The sequence below is a fragment of the Plectrocnemia conspersa genome, unplaced genomic scaffold (assembly GCF_051122295.1).
Source record: "Plectrocnemia conspersa isolate PC_06_02 unplaced genomic scaffold, ASM5112229v1 ptg000012l, whole genome shotgun sequence".
Lineage (NCBI taxonomy): Eukaryota > Metazoa > Arthropoda > Insecta > Trichoptera > Polycentropodidae > Plectrocnemia > Plectrocnemia conspersa.
The window spans coordinates 31742686-31753040 of record NW_028277176.1 but is presented as its reverse complement, the minus strand read 5'-3'; the positions used below and the strand labels follow the sequence as shown (position 1 = coordinate 31753040).

The 10355-nt window shown below is 32.7% G+C and overlaps 1 protein-coding gene across 1 annotated transcript; it reads right to left on the bottom strand.

The window, feature by feature from the left end:
* Window positions 1–207: 207 nt before the first annotated feature.
* On the bottom strand, window positions 208–9773 carry eve (homeobox protein even-skipped). The gene is made up of 3 exons (XM_088199680.1): window positions 9563–9773; window positions 7794–8002; window positions 208–1210 (listed from the first exon to the last, which is right to left on the bottom strand). The coding sequence occupies exons 1-3, from the start codon at window positions 9699–9701 to the stop codon at window positions 341–343; spliced, it is 1218 nt and encodes a 405-aa protein (XP_088055806.1). The 5' UTR covers window positions 9702–9773; the 3' UTR covers window positions 208–340.
* Between the last annotated feature and the right edge of the window lie 582 nt (window positions 9774–10355).

The window sequence follows — 10355 nt, the reverse complement described above, 5'->3', positions numbered from 1 at the left end:
AATGAAAGATTTCTCAGATGAGGAAATATAAATATTTTCTATATTTATTTCCCACAAGGTACTTAAAAATTAAAATGCACTATTCGATTTTGGTACTTCTTCTTTAATACTAGATTTAATAAAATTACATTAATATATTATTTATAATAATATTTACATTGAATTCTTAACAACATAAATAATAAACCTCTAATTTTATTTACATTATAATTAAATGCCAGATTTAAATCTCGAAATAAATTTGGTCAGGTAATCGGCGTAAAATTTTCACAATCATAACACTATAAATACGCATTTGGAATAAGACGAAATAAATTAACAATTGAAACTTCAGTCTGAATTACACTTCGCTCTTGTACGGCTTGAACAGTTTGGGTTTTTCCTGAGGGAGAGCCGTTTGCTCTAGCTTCCTCTGCTCAGCGCTGTGTTCGAATTCCATAGATGAGTTTAGAGGGAGAGACCTGTCTCCCGCCGGAGGAGCGTATCCTTCCAGTTGCGCCTGATGCTGTCGGAGCACTTCGGTGTACTGCTGGTGATAGGGGCGATTGTGGTTGAGCTGGTTCAGGATCTTGTCCATCTGAGGCTTCGCCATGGATTCGTTGTGATCCGAGTGGCTCACTGGAGATAGGCTCAGATTAGAGTTGACGCTGATGTCGGAGTTGCAAGGGCTGGCGTTGTTCTTCACCCTCGGAGACATGGATCCCCTAGGAGCTTCGATTTCTTTATGGGTCCTGGAGTTGAGCGGGTTGAGGTACGCGTTTTGTTGCGCTTGGTGCTGGAGATTGATGCTGTGCAGCAGGTTGTTGGAGTACGAAGATCTGATCGCGTTCGGAGACTGAGGACTGGACGAGGAGTGCCCCACTCCGTTCTGAGACAGGGCCGAGTTTGCCGGTATCGGGTAGGGGGCGTATCTGGCGTAGTGAGAGTAAGGGTTGAAGTGGTTGGCGGCCGGATGGCCCAGCAGATTTCCGGCTGGGTTCAGCAGCTGAGCGTTGTGAAACTGCGCCTGCGAAGGATTGTGCGCTAACAAGGCCGGATTTGGCAAGCCAGGGTGGGTCAATCCGGGATAAGCGTAGGGGAGAGCCACGGAAGTAGCAGCGGCTTGAAGGATCGAAGCGGCGAAAGCAGGATCGCTGTAAACCGCGGCGTAGGGCCATGCCACCGCTATCCTTTGCCGCTTGTCTTTCATGCGACGGTTTTGGAACCACACCTGAGAACAAAAAACAAAGAGGTTTAATAATCTGCGTTAAAATAAATAATTATGATGTAATAATCTTGCGGAATAACTTTTCGCATCATTGTGAAATTTTTATGAGCGTTTGCCGAACATTTTTAGTACAGTTACGCGAGTCGTGAGATAATTATGTAATATGAAAATATATTTTACAGTTACATGTTTGTTACTTCAACGGTTGATGACGAATGTATTGATTTTATTTACGATTTACGTGATGTTAATCATTTTTATACATTTGGCCAGGGACGTCATTTCAACTTTATCCGGGGGGGAGCAAAAGTTGCCCAGTTAGGGGTCGTTTTTTTAATATTTCGATTCATTTAATGACATACATTTTTCTGGCCTGTTTGGAATTCTAGTCAAAAGTAATAAAATCGTGCCGTCGCAATGGAAATTCTCGGTTTAGATCTAACGTTCATATTTTTTATTAAAATAACTCATCTGCGGCTAAAATTTGATACATACAAATTGTAAATTTAATACGCATACATTTTGAAAAATATAAGTATACTTAAAGTATTCATTATTAAATTTTAAAAGAACAAATAAAAAAATAAAAAGCATGATAATGTTTTCCAAGCTGTTTTCTGAATTCAAATTTAGTATTTATAATCGATTTCCTCTCTAGCATTTGCTTGGTTGTCGTTATTGGTTCATATTATGATAGAATAGTTGTCTTTCGTGTTTCGTGTATCTAAAGACAAAATAACAATTTTTTATAACACTATTTTGAATAATCTAAGATGATTTTATTTTAAATTTACTTGTAAATCCCGAAAGATAATATATTTTGAAAACTGTACAAAAATTTTAACATTGATAAAAAAATATATTTTATCAATACAGTGGTGATACCAACATTATCATTAAATATTAAGACTGTCTGTAATAATATTTCGACTTAAAATAAGTGAGTACCGAATGAAGTATATCTAAACTGAATTTTGACCTATAGTTGGGCGCAAAAAACAATTATCCCTTCTCAGAATTCAAAAATCCACGTCAAAAGCAATAAAATCGTGTCAGCGTCCGTCTTATTAAGTTTAATTGATACTCGTACATAACATTAGGATTGATAATGATATAATTAAAATATTTAATACATCGAAACAATTATTCAAAGTTATATTTTTAATATTGTGAATATAATTTTACTGATTAGACCAGTGAAAATGTATCACACAATAGATGTTAAATTCCACCAGTCCAAGTTGATGTTTCGCCCTACAACTATTTTTAAAACAAAATTCACTAGTAGCGTATATGATTTAACAAGTTGTGTTCACTACTGTACTTACTGTAGGTGTGTACCACTACTAGTACTTACTGTAGGTGCAAATAGCCAATAATTCGTACCTACAGTAAGTGTAAATATCCACATCCTTAACTCTTCGTTTCATGGTGTTGAAATTTTGCAACAAATTCCAAACTGTAATGATATTTCTATATGGCTTCATAACTTCCTTATTTTGATTATGTTGCATATTGGCAACGTGCTTATAATATTTTTGATATTATTTACACAGTAAGTATAGAATTCAGCATTTTTTAAATCTTACTTTAAAAATATTATAGATTACTTTACATATAAATCCGCTTTTTGTTGTTACACCATGACTTAAAAATATAATAGATATCCTTATCGATTATTCATGATGGCGCAATTTTATATTTTTATTTTAAGTATTAGTCGAAAAATATTCAAACCAAATTATGGTCAATAGGAGAGCGCAAAAACAATTATCACTTCTCAGAAGTTAAAAATTCACGTCAAAAGCAATAAAATCGTATCGGCGCCGTCGCAGTAGGAACGGCGACGGCACGATTTTATTGCTTTTGGCGTGGATTTCTCATTGTTTTTTGGTCAAAATTTCTAAAAATTTTCGTACTTCTCAAAAATTTCAAGATAATACCATCGCTGGTGTAGTGTGAATGATGAAGCGATTTTTGACATTACAGCGACGACGACCCAATTTTATTAGTTTTGACTTCTCTGAGAAGTGATAATTGTTTCTTGCGCTCTATTGCTCAATACTCGGTTTTAATGTACTTCGTAATATATGTACTATCGTCATAGTTGGAATGATGGAGCGTTTCCACTACCACGGCACTATTTTTGAACTTTTGACTTCTGAGAAGTAAGCGCTCTCCTATTGCGCAAACCTTTATTTAAACTAAAAATGTAGATAAATCAGTGTATAACTTTGCTTATAAATCCGATAATTTTTTTTATTCAAGTCTAGTATTTATAGATACAATTCTATCGAGTCTGCGAGTTCAGAATTAGTAATTATTTGAGACACATATTTTGAGAATCCATTTTATCTTATTTTAGCATAAATTTTTGCTTTTTATATAAAAAAATTCTTACATACTTTCTGCATGAAAAGTGAGCTAAAAATCCTAAAATGAGCTAATAAAATGTTATTTTTCATTGTGTCGAAATGTAGTTTTTTTATTTAAAAAAGTTCTATTTAAAAATATATTCCAAAAAATATTTTTTGGTGATAAACTTTTAAAAAAAATTATATTTACAATTTGCTGAAAATAAATCATAAAATTTTAGCTCCAGTAGCAATTTTTCTGGATTTTAAATAGAATTTGATGATGATTATTTAAAATCAAGAATAAAAAATATTGAAAAGAATCCTTTCTGGTTTTATGTACGAGTATATATAGAAATCTACTTAATTCTTGTGACCTTTGTCCGACAGAATCTTTTAACTTTATTTTTTCATTAATTTATTGTATCTTGTTATTACATACATTTATATTGTATATTTTTAACTTTCACACAAACTAAAGAAGCATATCGTATTTAAATTTTAAAGATTGTATTTATAAATTAAAAAAAAGCCATTTACTTTTTTGGTAAACAAAAATTTTACCTAAAATTACGATTAACAGACAATAAATGGGTGCAAAATTTATATTTCATAGTAATTTTAATTTTCACAACTTAATTTGATCAATCGTAGATGTTAAAAGAAATTGCTTCTTTTTGTTGAATATTCAAATAGGAGATGCTTAATTAATTTTTGAGAATCGCCTCAAAAATAATGCTTCAAATTAGCGTCGATTATTTAAGAACATATTTTTTTAATGAGCGAGTGTTTTCTGTGAATATTTCAGTATTTCAGAAATAGTATATTTATACATATGTTTTCCCTATTTGATATTAATTAACACAAGCACTTTGAAAATTGATGGACGTAGATAGAAAAGAATTCCAAATTTGTAACTGAAACAGAAAATATATATAAGAGGAAGTTGTTTTTTTTAAGATTTACTTTGGTTTTAATTATAAAATCTTCTTCATTTGATAAATGAATTGTACAATATCTAAATAACTGAACTACTAAAATTTGTTTATTTTGAAAGGAATTAACAACCCTTAAAATATGTTTATGAATAATAAAAATAAAACTATATTGTATTAGTAATTTGATAACAATTTTTCAGAAATATAATTAGTGATCTAAAAAATTATATAAAAAATTAGTGATTTAGAAAACTATACCAATAAAATGATGAAATCTGTGTGTATTTTTCATGTTTAAAAAATAATATTTTACATTTAAATTGTAATATTTTTAGATGTTCCTGTGTTTCTTTATACATACGATCCGAATTAGAAATATTGGATATTTTATTTTATAACATATATGCACGACATAGTCCTATTTTAATTAATCATCAAGATATTCATCCGCCAAATTAGGAAAACTTAATCCCTAATTCCGATCTCTCAGAAATGATAGAAATTGAAAAACACCAATGTTCATATGGGATTCGAACCCAAGTCTCTCAGATATTAGTCATCGACTTTATACCACTATCTGTATCTTTAAATGCGATTCAGGGATACATTGTATCGTCGTTAATAGTAGTAAATTCAACGCGGCATCGAGTGACGTAATTATCGGGACGCACAGGAGCAGGAGGGCACAATGCGAGATGGGCGTTTATAGCTTGTTTATGGCCGCTACCGGCTCTCGCGATCAAAGCGGCCGCCACTTAGCGCGCGCATGATACTTCTGACACCGACAGGGGCCGCCAACCTTTTCTTTGCCCGCGCAATTAACGCCGCAGATGATAATCGTCTGCTTTTGTCTACTCGGAGAGGCCCGCCGGTGTTTGCATACTTTCAATCGTCGAAAGCGATTATTAGCACTCAGATGGATGAGTGTCCCGAAAACTTTGCGGAACCAACGATCATAAACATTGTTGCAATTGTGAATGACTTACACTGTAACGTGTGACAAGTTAGACAAATATGATATGAAAATAATACCGACAGATACTAGTACATATATAAAAGTCACTAAACATATCGCAAAACTCAGACCCAAAGTATGTGCTTCCATTGCGATCCTAAAATCGATATTTGTACTATAGAAACAGCTAATTGTACCGGTAATTACAAACGCTTGCTCGGTGTGGAGTAACACCAGTGATTCAATTTTTTAATAGATCATACTATAAAAATATTATGCGAGACCATATTAATCCATTAATCTCTAGAATCGATGATTACGACGAGATCAAACATAAAATTTAAGTATTAACACGTCATGCATTATTTATTTAGTAGCTCTTTAATAATTTAAATAATTATTTAATTTTATTCATAATTTATATTATTTTTTATTACTATTAGTATTTTAATATTTTTAACTAGAAAATGGTTATAAACCAGTTACTTATGGCAAATTTTATATTTTTGTAATAAACTATTTAATCCCTAAAATATACAAAATGTAATAATAAATAATTTTAGAATTCGGTTTTTTGTTTATGTATGAATAATTTAATTTTAAAGCATCTAAAATATTAACTTGATATTGAATTTTCAGATTATAATCTTTCAAATCGTGTAAGCATCCACCTTGAACGAATTAAAACGTACATTTAAACCAAATTATGACAATAAAAGAGCTCAAAAAACTAAAAAATCTATGTCAAAAACAATAGCATTTTCCGTCGCAGTGAAAGGGTTCAGTTATCTAGCGTGCATTCTGTAACCTTATGAAGCCACATTTTGACTAACAAAAGTAATAAAATCGATGGCGATGGAACAATTTTTTGCACTATGTATGAAATACAAAAAAGCACATTTAAACCGAATTTTGACCAATAGGAGAGCACAAAAAACAATTATCATTTCTCAGAAGTCAAAAATTTACGTCAAAAACAGTAAAATCGTGTCGGCGCTGTCGCTAAACGCTTGAAAACGAACGTAAGAAAAAAACACCCGATAAAAAATCATTGTAAAGAAACGTCTATATTTTTGATTTAATAAATATAATAACAGGTTTTTTTGGACAAAATTTTCTACTTAAAATTTAATATTTTAAATTAAAATAACATTGATGTGACATACAAGTGTATTTATTGCACTAATACTTTCAGAATACAAGTCTCAAAGCTCTATATCCAAAATTTCGAACGTTTAATCCTTTGCTGTATTCACAAAATCAATAAAATATTTAAATACAATCAAACATTTAGATCAATTCTTGTATGGATTCCAATGATGAATATATTGGAGTAACTATTATTTAAAACATTAGGCAACCATCAATAAAAAAAATAGTAATACGATTTTTTATAATAATATTACGAATTGAAATAAATACATCTAAAGCAAATTTTGACCAATAGGAGAGCGCAAAAAACAATTTTCACTTCTCAGAAGTCAAAAATTCACGCCAATTCCAATAAAATCGTGTCGGCGTTGTCGCAGTGAGAACGCTTTGCAACGAGCGTTCCCACTGCACGATTGTCTTTTATTGGTCAAAAATCAGCTTCGTTGTACTTTTCAAAAATTGCAAGATAATGTGTGAATTTTGGAGCGATTTTTGAAATTTTATTGCTTTTGACTTGGATTTGTGATAATTATTTTTTGTAAAATTTGGTTTGAATTAACTTCGATTAAAAAATAAAAGTTAAAAAGTTCGTCCAATATAATATTTAAAAACAGGTTTTTGAATTTCATAAATATCAACTTTTTTGGTCTTCATATGTTTTTTAAATTATTTCTTAAATGTTCAATTGTTTGTATAATGGCCACCATCGCTCATTAGGTAAACCTATTTAATTAATGATTGTCAAATTTATAATATAAGAAATATACCATACAAAACAATTACATTTTTCTTAAAGAACTTGAAGAAATAATAGAAAATCTGAATTTTCAAATTCTGATGCAACTATTAAACGATAAAAATATCACTGAAAATGATAACGTAAAATTAAGATTTTTATAAAAAGAATTAAAAACTACTTTCAGCTGATTTTTTAGATATACTCTTAATTTTAAAACCTGTTTTTGTTTAAGCCTTAGTATGCATTTTGAGTTTTAAATTAATGATGATTAAGATTAGTTTTATGCATATTTTATTTAGTGATTATGCATATTTTATTTATGATATATGAAAACTAAGTTTACTTACTACTGTTATACATATGTAGGTATTATTTAATATAATACAACAAATATCCGTGAACTTTATTGTCTATAAGGCGTTGTAATATAATCAAAGCTTTCGCTCACCTTGATAGTGGACTCTGGCAGGTTTAATTGCGCGGCCAATTCGCACCTCCTCGGCCTGGAAACGTAGTTCTCCTTGAAGAACTCTTTCTCCAGCCTGGCCAGCTGCTCCCTGGTGAACGCCGTTCTGTATCTGCGGATGTTGGGGTCCGTCGAAGAGCTGGACGATCCCATGTTTCCGGAGTGCTGATCCAGACCCGGACTCGAGCAATCTAAACGATAACATCAATTAGGACGTGACGAATTGGTTCGAAAACGCAACAAAAAACCCTTCCCGGGGAGCAGACTAATTACCGTCTAGACGAGTCACAAGTGGACACGTGTTCTCTTAGATTTACGGATGCTAATGGAGGCCCCACTTGATAATGAACGTTTTCTAAAATATTCGCGGTGAATTATTTATTTATATTTATGTGTGATTTTTTTCGATATTATCGTTATTGCATCTGAAATGCTAATGGATCATTAGTGAGCTCTTGTGAAATCCATCACTTTTATATTGTGGCTTTAGCCGCGCTATAAAATAATATGTTCTCAATCTGCTTTAATATTTTATGGATATATACGAATCCCGAGGTTTTTATGGCGTTTTATGTATGTATGTTTACTTTTTTTAATATCTTTTATATTTATATAAACTAATCTGTTGTTCAGGCCGCGCATTGTGAAATGCGTTTATTACATATTTAAAATCGGTATCGATTTGAAACGAAAGTTTGAGGATCTTAACGTTCGTTTGTAACATTAAGACGCTAATGTCAGATCGCATAAGATGAGAAGCTTTTTTTTCAATTGACGGCAACTTGCGAGGCAAAGGGTTAAATGTTTGTGTGCTTTTCATTATCGGCGGAGAGTGATGTGAAAAAAAAACACTTTTAGAACCGTTCGCTTGTCGGCGATTCTTTTGACCGTTCACACGATACGGGGCAAAGTGCCACGATCGGCAAATACGTGGGTGGAAGTCGGCGGTGCGGATTAAAATTAGCGAGCCAGTTTGTCGGATTCAATCGCGCGACAAAGGGATAAACAGCGGTCAATTTGATTTTCCGCCCCTTGTTCGATCGGAACGGTCCCCCTATTGTTAACGCGAATTAATCGATCGGAATTGGCAATTAAAAGGGTGACAATCGGAGATGCGCCACGGTGCGTTGCGGCCATTAAAGCCAAATTGCGTTTTGCCAACACAATGCTACAGATTTATTACCCCTAATTGTCACCACCTGGATCTAGAGTTACTGTTGACGGTTAATGTATCTATAGACAATATAAATATAATACAAAAGCTACGCTTCTCAACTATCTTACAAAGATATTTGTAATAAAATTGCTTAATTTATTTTTTTAATTTTAGTTAGGTGGCATGATAATTATTATTTTTAAATTACTCTTGACTAATTTTATCATTTAAATATATTTTTAAAAATACAATTTTTTAAATTCGCATTATGCTTAATTTAGTTGAAAGTGTTTCAAATATAAAAATATTTTTAATAAAAAAGTCGTGATGCTCGGCTTGATTGATTATCAAATAATTCAATTTCTTAATCAATTTTTAATTTATATATAACTATGCTCTACCATAAAAAATAAGTCCCCTTTCCATTTTAAATTAAATATATCGTTTTTACTTAATGTCATTAAAATTATTTATAGATAATACACATTAATGATGATAAATCTACGTCAAAAAAAGGCACAAGGGATCACCAATCACATATGTCAACTTTAATAATAATCAAAAGTAGCTACTAATAAGTAATAAAAAAACGAACCTTTACTTTTGGGCGAGTCTGGCGGTGAATGAGCGCCCATCGAGGCGTACTGCGGAGGCAGCAGATCCACCACGATCGGTCCTTGGGAACTGGAGCCGTTCTTGTGGACGTCCACTCCGTAGTTTCTGAAGCCCTGCATGTTGGCACTTAGACTATAAACAGTTCGCGGCGAAGTAAACTTGAGCCGCGGACAGACGGGCGGACTTGTCGAGCCGAAAGCCTTTCGGAAACTGCGGTGCGTCGGCCGACGGCTCGGAAGCTCGGATGGAGGGCGGACTCGAAGAGTCGCCCCGCCTACCGCCAGTCGCGCTGACCAATCGCAGAGCAGCTGGCCGCACAAATCCATAAACGGGAATATGAGATGATGGGCTTTTACTGCGTTCGCCAGCGGTGCATTGAAGCTTTTCGGGACGCTTTTCCTCGAAGATTTTCACTATTTTCACAAAATTATTTTTATTTTGTAGAAAACTTTTCTATTGAACTCTAGTGTACGCAGATTTTGAAAAGGCGTTTGATAAAGTTAATCATGATTTACTTAATCTCTGATTTTCTGATGTTTTGATAAAAAAATAACACGAAATAAAACGTTATTGGTTTTGGTTTAAGGGAAAAAACTAAAAAGTATTATAATTCAGACGATGTATACAAACGCATTGTCTTACTACTACTTCTTTCACTTGCCCTAGATTTGGAACCTCTTTCACTGCCCATGCAGTGAATCTTGAGTTGAGCGATTGTTTTATAACCTATTTTGATTTAATGTATTTACCGTGTAAATCAAAGAATGAGCTCA

Excerpts from the sequence above, each read along its gene's own strand:
- eve (XM_088199680.1), bottom strand. The coding sequence starts at position 9,701 with ATGCAGGGCTTCAGAAACTACGGAGTGGACGTCCACAAGAACGGCTCC. Across the intron at positions 8,003-9,562 it reads AGACTCGCCCAAAAGTAAAG|ATTGCTCGAGTCCGGGTCTG; the intron begins GTTCGTTTTTTT and ends GTTATCGTTTAG. Across the intron at positions 1,211-7,793 it reads TGCCAGAGTCCACTATCAAG|GTGTGGTTCCAAAACCGTCG; the intron begins GTGAGCGAAAGC and ends TTTTGTTCTCAG.